The sequence below is a fragment of the Zeus faber genome (genome assembly GCF_960531495.2).
Source record: "Zeus faber genome assembly, chromosome: 22".
Lineage (NCBI taxonomy): Eukaryota > Metazoa > Chordata > Actinopteri > Zeiformes > Zeidae > Zeus > Zeus faber.
This window is the reverse complement of record NC_137209.1, coordinates 15351621-15373852: the sequence shown is the minus strand read 5'-3', so window position 1 is coordinate 15373852 and position 22232 is coordinate 15351621. Positions and strand designations below refer to the sequence as shown.

The window sequence follows — 22232 nt, the reverse complement described above, 5'->3', positions numbered from 1 at the left end:
CATGACGCTAAATAGAGAGGGAAAAACATCAAATTCTAGTCCTGAGAGGTAATTTCTTTACTCTGCCAAATAAGAGCGGGGCACTTTGAAGATACCTCTGAGTGCTAATCTAAACTACCGATCAGAGACCGAAAGCACAACAAGACAAAGACACATGAAGGCAATTTGTTGATGTGGCAGACCCTCTTCAGACGAAAGAGCCCTCCAATCTGATCAAAGAGCCTTCATCCCTTTTTCTCCTGATCGATTGCTGGAATATTTGCCAGAAATAAAAGCATCTTCAAAACCCCTCCAAATATTGACTTTATTTTTTGAAGAAATCTTATCAAATTATGTTGCCTCACCCCAATTAAAGTATTACGTTTCTTCGAAATGTGGCTTTTTCTTCCTGTTCTTTTGGACACTTTTTGCAGTGTAGCAGAACATAATTGCATGGTGCAATTAAATATTTTCTGTACATCTTCATTTTATTTGTAATTGTTTTTTTCATTTATTTGTATTTTGCTATCTTCATTTTAGCATAGTTCCATATTTTTGAACATGAACTGTCGTTGTAGTGTGGGAGTACTGTGGTTTAAGCAGCCAAACCTGTCTAGGTAATTGGGCCTTAAATTGGTTTTAACAGGTAAAACCGCCATCCGCACACACAACCGGAGAGGAGCGCTTGTCGTGACATGTGGTCCAACTGCTCCGGGCTTCTTCCAACTTACCCACTACTTTTAAATACCATCACCTGTATCTCTGTGTCGGAGGGCCCTAAAACGCCACTCGGGTGGCGTGTGGCGGGTGGAACCGCCACAATCATGTTTAACATGATTTCCGCTGCTTATGTCGCCACGACATAATACCCACCTTATCCACCAGAGCCAATTGGGATAAGTCCTGTACACTCACCGGTGGACACACACACACACACACACACACAGCCACACATACAGGGGGTCCCATCGCACACACCACCACACCGGCTTTGAACGCACCGCAACACCCTCTTGGTTGCATCGTCTCCTTTCCTTCCTCATTCACTGCCATAACTATGACAGGTCGAGGCCAGCTGCCCAATTGTTGTTCCAGTTCTCCTGGACCTGATCAACTCTGTTTTTCAATACATGTTGTCGTCCAATGTGTATGTTTCCGTGTAAATGTTGTTTGGTTCTGTGTCTAATGGTCTCACCCGTGGTGAATCTCCCCCTCATGGAGTAGTGATAATGGTTATAGTAAAATACTTCTCCAAAGAGGAGGATTGGTGGCGGTTCTCTATAACCAAAAAGCTCGGATGACAAGTGCTCTTGTCATCCTAGTGGTCGTCCACAGGACAGAGTTATTGCAGCAGTTCTTGATGATTAAAGAATTCGATTAGATTAGATTAGATTACATTTAGCAGACGCTTTTATCCAAAGCGACTTACAATTATACAAACACCGACGGACGCAGCCATCAGGAGCAATTAGGGGTTAAGTGTCTTGCTCAAGGACACTACAGCATGCTAGCAGGAGGAGCCTGGGATTGAACCAGCAACCTTTAGATCACTAGACGACCAGCTCTACCTCCTCTGGGGACGGTAATTAATTAAGAGTTGCATTGCAGGTTGAGAACTTGAACTCCACTTACAGACTAACTCTGTCCTAAATGCAATGGCGTACAAATACTCTGTGTTGTATGTCCAGCATGCTGACAGCACAGGTAAAGAAAAATACAAATAAAGAAAAGATCCACAGGTAACATCAGCGTGTCGGATAACTGACGAAGCAAAAACAAAGCCTTTGTTGTGAAGCCCTGTTCGTTCACCAACAAGGTAACAAGCATTCCTGGAGAAAATATTACAATTTATGAAATACTTTGGAGGATCGGGAAAGGCCTTGCAGTTGGATAATAAATAGTTTTTGCTTTCTTTTCGTTTTTTTTGTTTTGCCTTTAATGCACTTTTGTTTGTGTTTCCTCAGTAGAGTTCCAATAGTTGACGTCACACAATCCCAGCTTGCATCTGTCGTCTTGTAAACAACACCATCTTGGTAGTATTAAGCCAGGTCGCCTAGTGCGCTATAGGAGTATAAACAAGGCTTAAATGGGACCTATTATGTTCCTTTTTACACCTGTTATTATAGGTCTCTGAGGTCTCTCCCGGAAAACATGTTTTTGAAGTTTCTTGCTGAAAATCCAACTCAGATTATGCATTCAAGCAATTGAAAGAAATCCGGACTGCTCCAAAACGGGCTGTATCGGTGTGCTTAGCTTTCATTGTCAATGAAAGGCAAGAAATAAGGTGAGAAATGAGAAATCCAGTTGCCGAATCTTCACTCATGTTGGATCTACAAGGCCTCATTTTAAAGTCAGTTGCGACTTTAGTTGCCGTTCTCCAAGCTTGTGGGACACGGACACGGACAGCGTACGGTGACGCACCGGGACCTCAGGGCACTCCAACACAGAGACACAGGCGATGGGGTTGAAACAACACACCAGCTTTATTGTAGAGAGTGGGAAAGGTGGAACCCAGAGCAGATGGACATGACATGTCATGACAAGGGCTCTCCCCGTGGGAGGTGATTCCGTTGATTCCTCTAACAAGCAACAGGCGTACAGCCACCCTAATCCCGGGCCCAATTATCTAGATCCAGCACAGGTGCGGCTGCCTCAACCACACCACCCCAACGCCACAATGTAAACGTCAGAAAATAAAATAAAATAAATACTTCTACGATAAAAACACTATTTATTGGTTCTCTTTGGTGAAACACAAAGCAACAGCAACAGGATGGAGCAGATGACCGTATAAAGAAATCCGTAACGTGCTGAAGTCAGCTTGTGCAGCAAGTAGAAAAAAGTACGGGTGTTTTGCTGATAGCAATTACTTTGTCATTGGTTTACCTCATTATTTGACACTTTGGCCACGTCTAATATGAACATCCGACATTATAACATTTATGTATATATATATATATATATATATATAAGAAAATGAGGAAATGCATAATTAATCTCTTTTAATTTGTCAGTCTTTCCATTAATGTCTGGAGATTTTTTACAATGGTTCCATTTATTTGATTTCCAATGGATGGGGTGATAAGTGCATTACAGAAAACAGCATTTTTTTTTGTGTGTCATTTATGTCAGTCAATCCATCAGCTCCGACCAAGCTGAATTCAAGCTACAAGCATTCACTCGCGGTGCATAGCATCTTCGAATACACATCGAGAGAGCAAGAAATGTGCTATGTTGCAAAGCACTGCCCCTATAATGTTCACTGATATTGAAAGGGAAAATGCTGGTACACAACTAGACGGAAAATTGTGGAAGGTATGTTGTTGTGGACTGCTCCCTCCACAACCACGGGTTCAGGAGGGGATGGAGACAGAGATGGTAAGTGGCAGTGAGGTGCCAAACCGGCTGTTTTTTTATTATAAATTTGGAAAACAAACAAAAAGGCTCACTGGCCAAACGCGAACAGAAATGGATAATCAGAGTTCTTAGTTTTGGTTTAGAGTCTGTTCCGCGATCTGGTCTGCAGGCTCTGAGTCCAGAGCTTGACCAGCTTTTGTGAATTTTGTGGTAATCTCACAAGTCATTTTACCATTTATAAATACTCTCACTTTACAGACAAATACAACAACATATTTTCAACAACACAATCCACAATCCAAAAAAACTTTACATTTTAAATAATAAATTTACAAGTCCTTTAAAATTAATTGAAATACTGAAATGAGTTTATTGTCAACAGCAAAACGTAGATGTCAAGTGACATTAAGTGGACATTAAGTCTACTTACCCTTCCAGTTATGACAGCATCGCTTTTAGCCATTGTCCTCTACGTCTGAATATTCAGAACAAATCCTGACATCGTCCATTCGTAACGAAGGCTTTTTTTTTCTACATTATATGTCTTCAAGGAATCACCGGAGTCGGATGAAGGAAAGTTGATCAGATAGTTATAGATGTCTGAGTACTGGAGGTCTGAACCATTTGCTCTATGAAGCTTTTTAACATCTCGGTCGACATAAATTTTCATTGAAATGTCTCGGGAACTTGGAAAGGTTTAAATTTGATAAAAGCCTTATTTTCCCGATCATTTTGCATTAAGTAGGCATGACAACACTCCTGCCAACATGGCGGGGCCAGCCAATTTAGCCACGTGAGGAACAGAGCTCTGTACTTATTAAATGTGTACTATACGGCTGTACTAATTCACGTAGTGCATCCGTGCAGATCTGTGCCCATCGGAACCAGCTCAATTTCTCACTGAATGCGAGAACTCCGAGCAGTGATTAAAGGTTCAACTCTTTTTTTTGAGATTTGGTTCTGGAGGAGCTTCAGTCGAAAGAGTCGTTCAATTTTCCGACCCTTGGCCCGTTCAATTTGGTTTATTGCGCGGTGAGCGAGGGACGACTTGAACCAAAAGAGTCAAAGGAGTCGGTTTTGGCTCCGAATTGTGAATGGAATTCTCCCGAGAAGAATTTAATTCCGTCAAAATCATTTCTTTTGGTGGTATGTAAAGTGTGAAAGAGTCACATTCAATATGAATTATTGACTTGAATGAATGACCTTTTTTTTTACCCTTTAACCCTTTGATTAGTTATTTTCAGTTTGTAAATCAAAGAGTCACTCATCTGCCTGAGTGACTCCTGACTCACCAGTTATCGAAAAGATTTGTTCGCTGCGAGCGAATGGTTCTCAAGTCTTGCATCACTACGTAGGCCGACTAGTAGGTCACATAACAAACGCGGCTCCGTGGTTTTGTGACGGTGCATGACATTTTTGTTGTCACACAACGGCGATTTTTTTTAGTGGTGTGCCATGGGATTGTTTCATTATAAAGGTTTGCCTCTGCAGAAACAATGTTGGGAAACAGTGCCTCACACATGGCTGAGCCAGAGGTGGAACCAAGACCACGTGGTACTGAAGGAGGGTGCTTGAGCGATTGAAAGGGTACCACCTAAACCAGGCACTTACGAGGATCTGACACCACCCCTTTCATCCCGACTGTCGAGCTTATTGCGAAGATTTACAGTTAAAATCAAAGGACTTGGATATACTGTACATTTCTTGGAGCCCCCGCTGCACCCACCACTTATTAGGACCAAAAATGGACTTCAGAGTACATCTCATTCTTGCCCCTCGGGGAGCTGGAAAAAAAAAAAGCTTTATATAGATGCATGATGGATGTGCATGAGATGATCAGAGGGTGTTGCTAACCCTCATCGTTGTGGAGAAAAGGTCAGCGTACGGTTCCAGTGGGGGCTCCTGCTTAATTAAATCCGGTTTTAACCCTTTTCCAGAACTTGTCTCTAAGTTTGAACCTACCATCAAATGATTTTGCTGTAATTTGCGCTTGTTACCTCTGGAGCTATGGAGTCACTGATGTTTTTCAACCTCTATACCTGTGTTTCAACTCCCCAACTCCTCCCACCGCACACGACATTCCTGTTAACCACTAAAAACATCACAAACATGTAGAACTGTGCTTACTATTATGGCCTACTAATAGTAGTAGTACTAAAGTACCAAATATTTTAAATGGCAAAAGAGAGGCCGAATGAGTGAATCTTCAATTCACAAATCTGAGGCAAAGTCCTAGGCAAAAAAGGGCCAAGGCGTTCGGCATAATTCATGTGAATGAGATTGATTTTAATCGTTGCGTTCCACCAAAAATAAATACTTTTGACAGAAGGAAAGGATTCTTGTGAGGATTACATTCGCAACTCAGCGCCAAACCGACTCTTCGGGTTCCCTTGTTCGCCGCGCGTTACACCAACTCAATCAATTAACGCAAAGAGTCTGAAAATTTATTTTTGAGCGAGTGACTCGTCAAGAACCGAGTCCGAAAAAAAAAAGAGTCTAGCCTTTCATCCCAATCGATAGTCTTCACTTTCAGAGTGAAACTAGTTCTGATGAACTGCTATGAGCTGCTATTCTGGCTGGAATCGATGCATTTCATTAATTATTAAAGCTTTGCCACATTTTGATCTTGCAACACAAAAGCTAATTTTCATTATAAGATATTTTAGCTGTGTGGTGTGAGGATGGGAGGGTTTGAGCAGCCACGCCTGACGCTCGTTGGTTGGGCTCACGAGCGGCAGGTTCAAAAACCCCATCCACACACTCAGGATAGGAGCCCTGTCATGACATGTTCTATCTGCTCCTGGTTAATGCCACCTAGCCTCCTCTCTGCAAGAACCTGGTGTTAGCAACCCCTCGTCGTCTGTGTCTCTATGCCGGAGGGCCCTGGAAATGCCACTAGGGTGGCGTGACTACCACAGTGGCGCCCAATGCGGGGTTCCGGCACGGTGAAGGGATGCAGAGGGTCCGTCAGAGGACGCCCCAGAGCCACCGGCGGGTCAACGGGCGGCCCCAGCACCAACCCTCTCTTGACTGGACCCAGGGGTCCGGCGGAGGACCGGGGGAGAAGCAGCCACCGCGATCACCACTGGTAACTGTCTGCAGCTAGCTCCTCTACCCAGCAGCCACTGCCGGGACCATTCAGCAGCCAGGCTACCCCTCCAAGCAGCCCCTGCAGCACCCAAGTCTGGCCACGGCGTCACCAGCCAGCGCAGGCCCCGCGCTCCGAAATGGAGGAGGGGGCGGTTGACCGTGCTGCTCTGGGGAACCCAGGTCCTCTGGAAGGGGACTTGTTAATTTTCTTTTGGACGTTTGTATAAGGTATGGGAACCATGTTTCAAAGTCCGGTGTTTTTATGACTTAAGGTGTAGCAACCCTGTGCCAGGGTCTGTTTTAAACTCTTTTTTTTTTTTTTTTTAATTAGCTTCTGGCTAAATTCCTCCTTCTCTCTACAATAAACCTGTGTTAACAACCCCTGTCATCTGAGACTCTGTGCCGGAGTTTCCCTGGAAACGCCACTTGGATGACGTGTGGTGGCGACACTGACACAAAGTGGAATTTGAACAATTTTATACTAATGGCTGCAGTTAACTCAATGTGGATTGTGGGTGTGAGTCGGGATGATGAATAACTACAGGTGTTGTTGCCAGGTGTGAAGCCAATTCCGTGCTGTGAAATATGAAGAAAATTAAGTTAGCTGGTAAGATTTCAGGATTTTATAAATAAATTTACTCCAGCCTTTTATTTTTCAAATTAAAAGTTCATTCTTTTATTTTTTTTTCAATGTTCAATAGCTTCCCATATGCTCAAACTACCCTGCCTATAATTTTCTAAAGTTTCTTAATTTTTATTTAAATATTTCGAAGTTCAAAATGATATTGTAGAATGATATAATGTTCTTAATTACCTGACCAAAAAGCATTGAACTTCATTTAAATCATGGAACTCTTATTTTGAAAATACAGGTCCGGACAACTTATAGGCTAGAAAGCAGATCTGTGTAACATCAACCCATTCATACTGACATTGTTTGAACTTTTGACGTTGTTCGACGCTCGACAACTAAGAACCTTCAAAACATTGTCTCATTAAAAAAGAATCTGCACTACTGTGATCATTTTATTTTCAAAATGCAGGGTCATTGACGTCAGCTTTCCTGAGACACCGGCGCTTAAAAAAGCTGGTCGGTGACACACCAGAGCTAATTCCCACTTCGTGCTGCACCCACTGACATGGTCATTAACTTAATTCAAATATTATGGTCCCAGTTTACGTTTGATAATCCAACTTCCTTGAGTGGAAAGATGTCGAATGTTGTACCTCGGCATGTATTTTCTGGCAGTACAGGCTGTGGTATAGAGAACCATTGTTATTGTTCACTGGTTATTTGTCATTAAGACTGGAGTTGATAAATGTACAAACCAAAAAGATATGTTCGCGAGCAGATAAAAAAAAAATCCCAATTTTGAGCTTCATGTAATTGCCAGTTTTTTATCAACGTATTTAGGTCATGCATGCGCTCCTCTATACGCTGTTTCCAGTGGCGGTGGCGGGGTCCGCCTTTCCCGGCAAAAATGCAAAGGTCGTGCTAAAATTACTCCCATTGTTTTGTGCACATTGGAGTGTGCACAAAACTCAAGTATGGCCAACAACTGTCACTGTTCATTAGCAACTCCATTCTCATAAGGGAGATGAGCGGAGGGCTCGGGTGGACTAGAGAAAGCAATAGGTGAGTCTCAATTGAAGGGTCACAAATGTCCTATTTCAAAATTTTTCGGTTCAGATTAAATCGGAGGCCAAAGTCGGAGCTCTCAAGATTCAAGAGGTTTATTCATCACATACATTTTCATACATATACTGCATGCAGTGTAATGTCTTTGCAAGGCACCCGGAGATTATGCACAATAGTTTCTAAAGTGAACATAATAGCTAACCTTATTCCTACCGAGCAACAAATTGAAACTAACTGATTCCTAGAACCTAATGCAGTTACTGAAAAGAATAATAAATATAAAATAAGACTCAAAAAGGTAATACAGAGTGGCGGTACAAAAATAAGTAAAAGGAATAGAGATATGTATATGGAATAGGCTATTTGTATATACAGATGTGTGCAATAAAGTGCATGTGAATAATGTGTGTATAAACAGAACAATATACAAAGCAGAAATACAGTAGCACCGAACAGAACAGCAATACAGCGCAGTATGCAGTAACCCAGACCAGTGATACAGTAACTTGCAGTATAGTATGCTACATACAGTACCGTGAGTCAGTGAGGACCCCTGGTGAGTTCAGCATTGACAGTATTGACAGCATTGACCTTATGGCTTGCGGGAAGAAATTTCGTCTCAGTCTCTCTGTCCTCGCTGTGTGCCTGCAGGGTGTTGAGGATCTTTCAGGATCCTGCGGGCATTGCTACTACACCTCCTGGTGTATTAGTCCTCCAGGATGGGGAGGGTAGTTCCAGTGGTACATTGGTCTGAACGCACCACCTTCTGCACCCTCTGCTGACTGTCCTGAGCAGTACAGTTGCCAAACCAGGCAGTGATGTTGCCTGTCAGGATGCTTTCCACTGCTCCAGAGTAGAAGGACTTGAGGATCCTCACCGAGACCCGGAATTTCTTCAGCTGCCTGAGGTGGTAAAGAAGCTGCCTCGCCTTTCTCACCAGAGCGTCTGTGTGTATAGTCCAAGTTAAATCCTCTGTGATGTGGACTCCCAGGTACTTGAAGCTGCTCACACTTTCAACAGAAGTCCCATTAATCACCAACTGCATGTGCATCCTCGGTTGTAATCCTCACCTAAAGTCTACAATCAGCTCCTTAGTTTTGCTGACGTTCAGGAGGAGGCTGTTGTCCTGGCAGCAGAGTGACAGGTCAGCCACCTCCTCGCGGTAGGCTTTCTTATCGTCGTCATTGATCAGGCCCACCACGACGGTGTCGTCAGCAAACTTGCTGATGGTGTTGGAGCTGGACCTGGCCACACAGTCATGTGTGTACAGGGTGTACAGTAGGGTGCTGGGGATGCAGCCCTGGGGGGGATCCTGTGTTCAGGGTGAGGGAGCTGGACATGTGCCTCCCCACCCTCACCACCAGGGGCTGGGCTGAGAGGAAGCTGTGTCCTCGGATCCTCCAAGCACACAGAGGAGTGCTCAGTCCTAGCTCCTGCAGCTTGACAGCCGGTCTGGTGGAGACTATGGTATTGGAAGCTGAACAATAATCGATGAAGAGCAATCTCACATAGGCCTCCTTCCGTCCATCCAGGTGCCTGAGCGTGGTGTGCAGTACCTGGGAGACCGCGTCGTCCGTGGATCTGTTCGGCCAGTACGCAAACTGCAGAGGGTCCAAGGTGCGGGGGGAGATGTAATCCTTAATCAGCCTCTCGAAGCACTTCATGACCGCCGAGGTGAGGGCCAGGATGACAGGAATGACGGTGGACCTTTTAGAGCAAGACGGGACCACCGACTCGGCCAGGTGAATATCCTAGTGAACACCGTGGGCTAGCTGGTTAGCACAGGTCTTCAGTACTCACCCAGATATACCATCTGAACCCGTAGCTTTCCTTTCTGCTCCGACTCATTTCTCAATTCACAATAAATAAATAAATATATATATATATATATATATATATATATATATATATATATATATATATATATATATATATATAAATATAGCATATACTATATTAAACTATAACATCTATATTTAATATAATAATATTATATATATAACATATAAATATATATATATATATATATATACATCGTCTTGTTTATTTTCTAGTCTGGTTAGGTTTCTGATGGATTGACCGACATAAGTGGAAATAAATATATATATATATCTTGCTCGAGCCCCGGCCTCATAAATTCTGAACACTCCACTTGGCATAGCATGTCTCAGCGTATTGATTGGCCACCTCTTGCCTGCTCTTGAGTTGAACCACATATCCAGGTCCTCGGCTCCTTGGCCGCCAAGGTGGAAAATCTCTCCACAACAAATTCTTTTGACATCCCTTTTTTAAACCCGCACCCAGCTGGGATTAACTCCTGGTTAAAAGCCCGGCTCTATTCGGCCTATGAAAAAAATAAAAATAAAAAAATAAAATCACGACCCTGAGTCGGACCTGTTATCAAACGGCGTTGTGTGTTGTTTTTTTCAACGCGACGAGCGGGAAACGAGAAGACGAGAAGAAATCTGCAAGTGGTGCAGCCAGGTAGATTGTGTGAATATCTTGGTATTCTTTGAGGCGAGGGCCCACCCCAGGAGAAGCTTGCTGGAAGCAAATTAAACTCAGGCTTAACAGCAAGCGGCAATTGCATAGCACTGCCCAAGGCCTCCTGCTGCTCAGATGATAGTTATTTTGTTAAATTACACATCATAAGTCCGGAATTTAAAAAAATGCCTGCTGCTGTGTGTGTGTGTGTGTGTGTGTGTGTGTGTGTGTGTGTGTGTGTGTGTGCCGTTCCTAATGAAGCTGAAATTGCCGGGACCAACGTCGGGCGATACTTGGGTCGGCTTTCGTCGGTAGCGTCCACATTTGTCGGACGCCGGGACCCTGGCGGTCCGCCGGAGGGGTTGCCGGTTCACGCTGCGGCCATCGAACCGTGGCAAGGTGGAAGTAATGAAGCTCGAGCGGCTGTTACGCAACACCTGCCGGATCTATCGGTGGAGAGAGAGAGAGAGAGAGAGAGAGAGAGAGAGAGAGAGAGAGAGAGAGAGAGAGAGATGTGTCGACAACAGTCGGCAAAGCAAGAGGCAGACTCGACAAGAGGAGCGGAGCGGAGGAGACTGAGAGAGAGAGAGAGAGAGAGAGAGAGAGAGAGAGAGAGAGAGGCACCACGGAGTCGGACGAGCAAACGCCGAGAGGATGCTGCGACGGAGAGACCACCTCCCCCCACCGGAGCGTCTCATACCTCGTCGCTGAGATAGTGGTGGGGGCAGGGTGGGGTGGTGGTGCTGGGGCGAGGGGGCGGAGGGGGGAGTGCGCGACGACCCCCGAGAGAGGAGACTCCGAGACTCCGAGAGACCAGGAGAACCAGGCGGTAGGAGGACGTCGCCCTTTCTCTCGCCACGGAGGGTAAGTTGCCAGGGGCTGGTCCTCTTTTTCTTTTTAGTTCTTTCCACCACAGAGAGGGGGATGATGGAGATGTGACACCTTCCGCCACTTGGGTCTGGCTCCGTTGGTAGGTATGTGCTTTTGAGTGAATTTGAAATTTTGACTGAAGACTTCACCGAATCACATATCATACCCCGATGGCACGCTTTGAGGTGTGTGTGTTTAGTAGGGGGGTTGGGGCATATACAGGGGGAGAAAGAAAGCCCAATTTTTCTTAAGCGTGGTTTGTTTGTCTCGCCTACATTTCGCCTGCACAATAACTATGGTGGGGTTCTTGGGTCTTAAATAGAATAAAATTATGTGTACCCTCATGGGTGAGATAGATAGATAGATAGATATATAGATAGATAGATAGATACAGACCGACAGATAGACAGACAGATAGATAGAAATAAAGCAATGGAATAAAAAGCCATAAAAAGGAAAATGTCAACATATGGAAAAAGGGAGGGAGGGAGGCGGCGTAAATATAGATGGAGCCAGGCATGCAGTTACCATGGAAAGTCAAAATGCAAAATGTACCAATCCCAAAACGGGGGTTTCCAAAGCAGATGTCGATGCTGTCAACCGTTTATTTTTTTGGAATGTGTGCAAAAATGTGTCTGACGATGGGAACTGACAAAACGTCTTTTCGATCAAACCGATTCAAATGTTTTAATGGGTAAACAAAAAGAAAAATTCGAAACATCCAGACAATTTTTTTTTTGTATGTCAATGCAAAAACCATCATAGCGACATGCGATGGCAACATCGGCAGACATAGTGGTTGCCGTGTAAACACGCCGGGAATAATAATGCGGGGTGCAGATCTTGTACCCTTTGGTGAGCGATAAGAATCTTTTTCGGGTTCGGATCTTGGCGAGTAACGATCGGTAAAAAAACAGTCGCTCGATTTTCCGACTCCTCCTCGTTGCCTCCAGTGGGTTGGTGTAAGGCGCGTTGGTCGGGGAGTCAGAAGAGTCGGATTGGCTCTGAGTTCTGAATGGAATTCCCACAGGAACTGAATTATGTTATTATTTATTCTGGTGGAATGCAAAGTGGAAATCAATCACATCTAATATGAATGACGCCAATCTCCGAGGCCGGTTTTGCCTCAGAGTTTAATTTAGTCCTCAATTATTCATTTTGAGAGTCGTGAGTTTGGGAGTCGAAGATGCACTCTCTTGTCGGAGTGACTCCCGACCCCCAAGTCACTGAAAAAATGCGTTCGCCACGAACGAATCGTTTGCGAGTCTTGCATTCGTACGTTGTCAGTGCAACTCCTAACTTCAATGTTTGTGCTTCAGTTGGGACTGGTCCCACTGCTGATTTGGTCAAAGGAAGCATTTCCATCGTGGGTTTTTGTAATGCAATGCGCACTTTAATAGGGCCGAGGTGAAAAAAAAAAAAAAAAAGAGGCACATCCATCTATTATTTGCAAAAGCCTTGTCGAAAATATTTTTTTTCGCAGTTAAACAAATATGAAAGCAAGTGAGAGAGAGTGAGTGCAAGGCAGACGTTGTGCACTTCTCAGACCTTTATTCACTTGCCGGCCTCCCATAATTGTTTGGAGAAGGAAATGAGGGAGATGGACAGCTGCTGATTTAAATTTTGGACAGGGAAAAGGAAACATGGATTCAGACCGAGATACCAAAAAAAAACATATTTTGTAACAAATATAGATGGAATATGGTTAAAGCTTATCCGTCTACTATCTAGATAACATTTGCATGAAACAGCCAGTGTGAATAGGGCCAAAGGATGTACACTGTATTGATAATGCCTTTTAATTGCACTCCCAAATCCCTGAAGATCCAAATCACTGTGATGCTGATGCTGCCACAGTGATAGATCGGCCACCTTTCAACCCAGGCTGAACACCTTCCGATTGAGTCCAATGGGATCCAATGGGGCAAACGCTTAAACATAAAAAATAATGCTAAATCTCCTTTCCAGGGCGCAATTTTTCAGGGTTTTTCCCATTATCGCAAACCGGCTCTTTTGGCTACATCTGCACTAATGTAAAATAAGGAAGTTGCGCAACTTCCTTCTTCCTACTGTAGCCAACACTTTTGATGTACCGTGGCAATTGCAAAAACTAGTTTCATATACAATGTCATGTTATTCAAAACATGAGAAACACTTGACTATAATATGTTTCGTATAATTTGTTTTTCATTTTATTAATTTAAAAAAAAATTGATATTGACGTTTTTTTTTAAGGCTTTCAGTCATTCCAAAAACATATTCCCACTTACTCAAGGGAATGGACTGGAGGGGTGGTCGTGGGGGCCTGTGATCCACAGCCATGTTTGAGTTCAATTCAATTCAATTCAATTGAGTCCAAGAGGTTCTCATTCCTGTCCTGTTTCATTCAAGCTGCTTTCACACAGGCACCCCGGACAATATCCCGATCAGGTCCGGATATTGTGCCGGAGTTACCCTTTCACGCAAGCAGCGTCCGAGATCGTCCGTGTCAGACCCGTTTACACCACCTGGAAATACCCCGTCGGGTTTAGATGAGGGGCAGAGCCTGGGTAGAGCGTGCAGGAGGCAGGACGTGATGCGTGCGGCTGCCGAGTTCTCGCACACTCAGGATGGCGGACGATGCTACAGACTTGTCTTTTTTTGGCGTCGACACTCCATGTATTTGGACGTAATATAAACAAACGAGTGGAAAAGTATATAAGGGAAAGCAGAAAGGAGTACAAAGCAGCTACGCTCCGTGCACGAGTATCCGCACGAAGGTAAATTACTGGCGCATGATAGAGACGTCGTCAACACGCGACACGTCCACTCGCTCGCTGTGAATGCTCCGACAATCACCTGCTCTGTTCACACATGGGCTCAATCAGACCTTTCCCGACTTTGTACTCGGGTGCTGGCTGGGTAAAGTCCGGGTAATGTCCGGTCCAGCTGATTCGGGCATTCGTGTTGACATATACAACTCCTCCGGGTAATGTGAAATTCATTTTAGGGTTGCAGACCCTGTGTGAAAGCAGCTTCAGTGTATTATTTTGCGAAGCCAGCCTGATTCAAAAGGTGGGCTTACGGGGAAATTGTTTATGCTGGATCGACAAAGGGCCTCCTGGGTGGAACACTGCGTCATCACCACCAAAAACAAAGCCTTGACACTGACACAAAGCAATTCACATTTGCATATCCATTTTTTCCTTGAGTTTCTCAGATGATGTTGAAATTGTTTTAAGCCAATTAGAGACGAGGCCGCAACTTTCATTGGCGCGTCTTTTATCTCGAATGTTCTTCAATGGCAACCCAAGAGTTCTTCTAGAGCAACCCAGCACTCGCCACAGAAAAACAGACGTACACAAAAGCTCACGTCCCTCCAGGTCTTGCATTATTTGACTTATGCTTTAAACATTTAAAAATATATATTTACATCAAAACCCTGCCCTGGGAAATAACAGATTCACTCCAAACGGAAGCAGGTCTACTCTACCTCCCTCTACTCTTGATCTACTGTACCTTGAATCGATTTTTTTCGACCTCCACATGCCTTTCATATGTATCTCCAGAGCACCTTCCATGTCCAAGTAATGCACTATATAATGTATACATTTAGACAAGACCCAGCTTCGATGGCTGTGGAGACCCTGTGAGGGACATCTTCACAAATCTGAAAATTGCTCCATTTCATTTGGAAAGTCCCCTCTGACTCCCGGTGCTGTTTGCTGGCGTCATTGACGGCGTGATCAGGAAAAAATGGGGGGGGGGGGGGGGGGCGACAATTTGACGGGACGAATTCCGCTCTCAGTCTTCGCTTCAGCCCCGTCCTCTCCTACGTTGTCAGGGAACCAAATTAGAGTCCCCCCCCCCATCAAACTGTTACTAACCATTTCATTACAATAAACCACTGCCTTCCTCACCTCCGGTTAGGGCGGCCGTTTCTGTTTGCTCTGTGTTTTTCCACGGATGTGTGACAGGAGATAATGCAGCCCGTGTCTGTGGAGCTTGAAATTAAGTGTGATGGAGGATACCGTTTATCTGGACGGGAGACAATCTGACAAGACAAAAGGGGCCGAGAACGGAGAGGGATTTGGAGTTCAGAGCGATATTAACACAAATGACCGCCAGTGCGAAACCAGACGGGGGCAATTTGTCGTCCTCATCATGGGCTTTCGCTCCCTCTCTGCCTGTCGCCTTGTCAACAGCCAGTCTCGAGTTATGATGCGATGACGGGCCCCCGTGATTGCCAACGACTGGCCTTCCCACACCGAATAAGTGGTCGAGTAGATGAGTCATCGGGGAAGCACATTTGGGGGTAGAGAATGGGACGATAAGGACAATGCGTGAACTTTTCTTACGAGGTTTAAAGATGACGTTCTGCAGCTACGGGAAATCACAGACGCATAAAATAAGGTTTTCGATGAGAACTGGATCTGACACAGAGGTATTCTATGCAGCATGAGATGGTGCATTGTCAGGCATGAAGATGATTTTGCTACGGAAGGCACGGCTCTTCTTTTTGTACCATGGAAGAAAGTGGTCAGTCACAAACTCTATATACTTTGCCGAGGTCGTTTTCACACCTTCAGGGACCCTCAAGGGGCCTCCCAGCTCTCTCCCCATGATTCCGGCCCAAAACAGGACTCCGCCACCTCCTTGCTGACGTGGCAGCCTTATTGGGACATGGTGGCCATGCACCAACCATCCACTCCTCCATCCATCTGCACCATCCAGGGTTGCACGGCACTCATCAGTAAACAAGACTGTTTGAAAATGAGTCTTCATGTATTTCTGGGCTCACGGCAACCGTTTCTGCTTGTGAGCATTGGTTCGGGTGCGGCCCAATAGTAGGTTTATGCACAACTGCACAAGCCTCTGGAGGATCCTACACCTTGAGGTTCGCGGGACTCCAGAGACACCAGCAGCTTCAAATACCTGTTTGCTGCTTTGTAACGGAATTTTAGCAGCTGCTCTCTTAATCCCATGAATTTGTCTGGCAGAAACCTTCCTCATGATGCCTTTATCTGCACCAACCCCTCTGTGCTCTGAGTCAGCCACACATCCCTTCACAGTACGATGATCACCCTTAAGTTTTCGTGAAATATCTAATGTTTTCATACCTTGTCAAAGGCATTGCACTATTTGACACTTTTCGGCAGCAGAGAGATCCTTTTTCTTTCCCATATTGCTTGAAACCTGTGACCTGCTTAATAATGTGGAACGTCCTTCTTAAGTAGTTTTCCTTTAATTGGATTCACCTGGTAAACTAATTATCACAGGTGTCTGAGATTGATTTTGGTGATCCAAAGAGCCCTGAGACACAATACCATCCATGAGTTTAATTGTAAAACAATTTTTTTTATGTTTATGACACTTAAATCCAATTTGCATAATAATTTGGAACGCGGTGTATTCACACACACACACACACACACACACACACACACACACACACACACACACACACACACAGACACACATGCACACACACACACACACACACACACACACACACAAAATTGGAGAGAACAAATGAACTTAATGCAATTCACTGAGCGGTGCAGCTCAGCTGCTAATGCAGCTTCAAGTGGATGATTACCGTAATTATCAGAGCAACCAGTGTTGCAGTGGAGCAGAGCTTTTGGCCCATCCAGAAATAGTACTGTAATTTAGACTCCAGACTCTCTCCCTCCTCATTCATTTACATTGGCTGTTAGAAGTTGAGGTAATAGGTAACTTGTGAGTTAGCAACATCATAAACACTGATCAGCCACAACATCAAAGCCACCACTAATAACCACTAATATTGTGTAGCTCCCCCTGGTGCTGCCAAAACAGCTGTGACCCGTGGAGGCACGGACTCCACAAGACCTCTGAAGGTGTCCTGTGGTATCTGGCACCAAGACGTTAGCAGCAGATCCTTTAAGTCCTGCAAGTTGTGAGGTGGGGCCCCCATGGATCAGGCTTGTTGTTCCAGCACATCCCACAGATGCTGCATCGGATCGGACCCTAACCCCATCCATCCACATGATGTAGAAAAAAATGTGATTCATCAGACCAGGCCACCTTCTTCCATTGCTCCATGGTCCAGTTCTGATGCTCACGTGTCCATTGTAGGCGCTTTGAGTGGTGGACAGGGGTCAGCATGGACACTCTAACCGGTCTGCAGCTACACAGCCCCATATGCAGCAAGCTGTGATGCACTGTGTGTTCTGACACCTTTCTATCATAACCAGCATTAACTTTTCCGAGCTCTTCTGTGGGATCGGACCAGAGAGGTTAGACTTCACTCCCCACGCGCATCATGAGCCATGGGCATCCATGACCCTGTCGCCGGTTCACCGGTTGTCCTTCCTTGGACCACTTTTGGTAGGTACTAACCACTGCACACCGGGAACACCCCACAAGACCTGCTGTTTTGGAGATGCTCTGACCCAGTCGTCTAGCCATCACAATTTGCTCCTTGTCCAAGTCATTCAGATCCTTACGCTTGCCCATTCTTCCTGCTTCCACATCAACTTCAAGAACTGACTGTTTACTTGATGCCTCATATATCCCACCCATGGACAGGTGCCACTGTAATGAGATGAGCAATGTGATTCCCTTCACCAGTCAGTGGTTTTAATGTTGTGGCTGATCAGTGTTCGTTCTCTCTAAAGTGCTCTGGCAGCCACAATGTGGCCATTTTAATCATTTGCTCTGTTATGTTCACACAAAATGGCATCCAGATGAGCTGAAGGACCATTAGCAGAGATATTCAACAGAAAGGAGCAATGGAAGGAAGAATGGAAGACCCATGGCTCTGGCTCTTTGCGGTAAAGTAATTGGTGTACAGCCACTCAATGAAACAGCATCCAGCCTTCTTTCAGAAACAGAAATTCAAGGTTTACCAGAACAGTATGGGGTGCATTTATATAGCACTTTGGTATATGTCCAAGTCTGTAGGTCCTTGAAATTGAAGTGTGTGTGAGTAAAGGCTGAAGCATGCGAACCACTGTCGAACCGGCAAAGATAATTGAAATCAGCTGCCAACTGATGATCAACTGAGACAACCCAAGCGATATTTTGACCAGTTGCAGACAAAAGTGGGCAGTTGGCTAACGCTGAAAATTGAATACTTGAGGCTTGAACACATCACCACATGCAAACTCAAACCACTGTGTTTGTGTTGGTTCAAAATGCATCTTTTTGCCCGAAATGTTCTGTGTCATCGTCCCTGACCTATGATCTGTCATTTCTCTCCAGCTCTTCCGTTCATGACCTGGCTCTATTAGAGTCCAAACGAGGAGCAATGCTGCGATTCATCCATTTTGACCCTGACTTGTTAGTCTGTGAGAACCTGCTCTAGTTTTAAATCTGGAATTGCAGACAGCTGAGCAGCGACCCCTGTTTAAACTTTCGATCTGCCAACTTAGAGTTAGAGGGAGGGATAGTTTCACTGTCATTCTGATTCCGCAAGTGTCAAAATTGCATGAAGCCATTTCCCATAATCAGGATTGCAAGATTTAACCTTGTCAGAACAAATCTTTTTGTTTTGTCAAAAAGACGTTTTCCGCCTTATCAGAATGTGACCAGGGTAGATAAGAGCAGTGATAAACTATCATATGGCCCGCCGGGCGCTGGTGCAACCTCATCTGATCTTCTTGTCTCTGTTCCATTGCTTTTAACAAACAACCGAAGACACAAACACGGCTAACAACGCCATGAGAGAGAGGGCACAAATTGGCCTGGAAATAGAGGTTGACGGCAAGGCATTTGTAATTTCGATAGTGAGGCATATTTTCTGTTCTAATGCAAACTAATATGACAGGTAGGAGTGGGTTAAGGTTAATTCATACTCAAGCCACACAGCTCCCTCCTGACGTGAGCGAATGATGCAGATGGGTAGCAAAAAAACCCCCAGAAAAATCGATAGGTTTACGGTAACTCCCCTTTGACAAAGTCTCCCTTTCAAAGTACCTTACGAATATCGATAGTTGAGCTGTATCCTTTTGTTTCCTTCTCAGTGTTTGTACCCTGCGAGAATAGGTTTCCATTGGTCACCTCCAAATTTGATCACAGTCTATACTTGGTGAGCACACAGCAAGGTGCCCAAGGTTCAGAGTTTTTCATTGAACCCGGCGCTTCCACCTGAAATTGGATATCGTCTGAATTGCCGTACCTCGCTCTCGGGGGCTGCTATTTTTCTCATTGTTCCTCAGTCCCTTTTCTCAGCACTTCAGCTTTTTACTGACAAGGGACCCTGTGCACCACGCAGAGTGTTCCAGCGTGAGGGCAGGGAGGTGAAATGGAGTGGTGTAACCCTCTCCAGGACCACTCGTTCGCTCAGTGAGGCAGATCACGTCCTTTCCGGGGGGGGGGTGGGGGTGGGAAGGGAGAATAGCTCCAACGACTCTTTTTTCAACCCGGGTTATTGACAAAAATCGATTGTGCATGTTGCGATGAATCTATACCAAAATAGGCACGTATTATTTAACTATGAGTCCGAGCTTTGCGGGATGTTTCTCTTAGACAGGCCCCTGAGACAAGACTTGTGACTTCTTTTTATGTTTTCTTGCAGGTTTCCTGGATTACACTCAGAGACAGCGGAATCATGATGAATCCGAGGAAAAGCTGAATAAATACCAGTGAAAAAGGAGAGAGAGAATCCCACCATAGAGGCAGAGCAAAGAGAGGAGAGAGGGGAGAGAGGAGAGAACTGAACCCCATACCCGGGAACACCCTGTCCAGTTCTAGGCCAAAGGAAGATCCGGCATTATGGTTAACCATTTGAAATTAATCAATTTAATCAGTGGATATAATGTTCAGACTGTGTCTGTTTCCTGTATTTGAGTGACAGCCGAGAAACCAAACCTGGCTTCTGGGGGTGAAAAAGGCACACAGCAAGCTTCAACCCTGAACCCAAGACTACCTACAACAGATGGTGTGGTCGGCGAGATGTCCGTTTATTTGTGAATGAATGTGGAATGTTACGTGATTGGCTGCCAAGAATTTCTGCCGATGAGGGTGTAGTTGCCTCACATTTCAAATTGCTCAGAAAATAGCTCTCTGGGTTTTTCCAATTAGAAACTACGAGGAGCTGTGAAACCGGAGACATGTGAGATTCAAGGCCTCCTATTTTGTCCAGATTTATTCCTCACTGGTGGACATGTGGACATTGAACGGGGAATAACAGATACTTTACTCTCGGCCAACAGATAGACACGTGGGATTCCTCCTTTTGTTAAAAATATCCTACCTTTATCATTGTGGATCGCAATAGTGAACCGATGGATGATATTCCACAAACGTTGTGAAATGGCATCATATAAACAACAAAAATTCCTTGCCAATAAAAATAAAAACTAACATTGGTTACACCATAGCAGCCCAGCCAACAGAAGCAGATATGAATTTCAATGGGAGCCAGGATTATGGGTCATATCCAACTGGGTTTCCATACAACTCCAGCATGGACTATGAGGACTACTTGCAGGAGCCTGATGCCAGTAAGATCATCATCCCCTCCATCTACGCCCTGGTGTGCTGCGTCGGACTTACAGGCAACGCCATGGTCATCTACGTTATCCTGAAATACGCCAAAATGAAAACAGCCACAAACATTTACATCCTGAACCTGGCTATTGCAGACGAGCTCTTCATGCTCAGCGTCCCGTTTCTGGCCACTTCCGCGGCTGTGCGCCACTGGCCCTTCGGCTCTCTGATGTGCAGGCTGGTGCTGAGCGTGGATGGCATCAACATGTTCACCTCCATCTTCTGCCTAACCGTGCTGAGCGTGGACCGCTATGTGGCCGTGGTCCACCCCATCAAGGCGGCCCGCTACCGCAGGCCCACCGTCGCCAAGGTGGTCAACGTCTGTGTGTGGGGGCTCTCGCTGCTCGTCATTCTGCCCATCATCATCTTCGCAGACACCGTCCCAGCGCAGGACGGTGCCGTGGATTGCAACTTCCTGTGGCCTGAGGCGGCATGGTCCGAGGCTTTCGTGGTCTACACCTTCCTGCTGGGCTTCCTGCTGCCCGTGGGCGCCATCTGCCTGTGCTACTGCCTGATGGTAGCCCGCATGCGAGCGGTAGGGCTGAAAGCCGGGTGGCTCCAGCGGCGGCGCTCCGAGAAGAAGATCACCCGCATGGTGCTGCTGGTGGTGGCTGTCTTCGTCCTGTGCTGGATGCCCTTCTACATTGTCCAGCTGATTAGCGTGTTCCACCGGCCGCCCGACCCCATGGTCACGCAGCTGTTTGTCATTCTCAGCTACGTCAACAGCGGCGCCAACCCCATCCTCTACGGCTTTGTGTCTGACAATTTCCGACGCTCCTTCCAGCGGATTGTGTGCTTCCGCTGGCTGGAGTCTGGCCTGGACGGCGAGCAGGTGGACTACTGCGCTGTGGCACTCAAGAGACAGGCCACCTGTGGCCCCCCGGATTTCCCCAAGGACTGCATGGCCTCCGATATGGTGTTTCGCAACGGGACCTGTACCTCCCGCACAACTACACTGTGACACTGCCGTGAAAATCCCACTGTAGGTGATAAGACAGAATTGATCAACAATGATTGTGATGTAGCATTGGATAAAATGTATATACTGTACAAGTTAGTCACCAACATTCTCTGCTCAGATATGACCAAGGACAAAACAATGCTTTAATGCAGGGATACTCGAATAGCTTAACCTGAGGGCCACATGAGGAAAATGGCAATGGCCCGGGGCCAGTTGATACAATTACATTATATTAATGATACTTGATCACACCTCTGTTTCATTTGCTTTACTTTCACGCAACATATCAAAAGCTAAGTGCAACAACAGCCTTTTATGGCTTGGTCTTTCATTTCTGCT

General features: G+C 45.4%; 1 protein-coding gene across 1 annotated transcript; it reads left to right on the top strand.

The window, feature by feature from the left end:
* Positions 1-20660: 20660 nt before the first annotated feature.
* sstr1b (somatostatin receptor 1b) lies at positions 20661-21893 on the top strand (the record flags this gene model as incomplete). The annotated part of the gene is made up of 1 exon (XM_080023304.1): positions 20661-21893. The coding sequence occupies exon 1, from the start codon at positions 20787-20789 to the stop codon at positions 21891-21893; it is 1107 nt and encodes a 368-aa protein (XP_079879430.1). The 5' UTR covers positions 20661-20786.
* Positions 21894-22232: the final 339 nt, after the last annotated feature.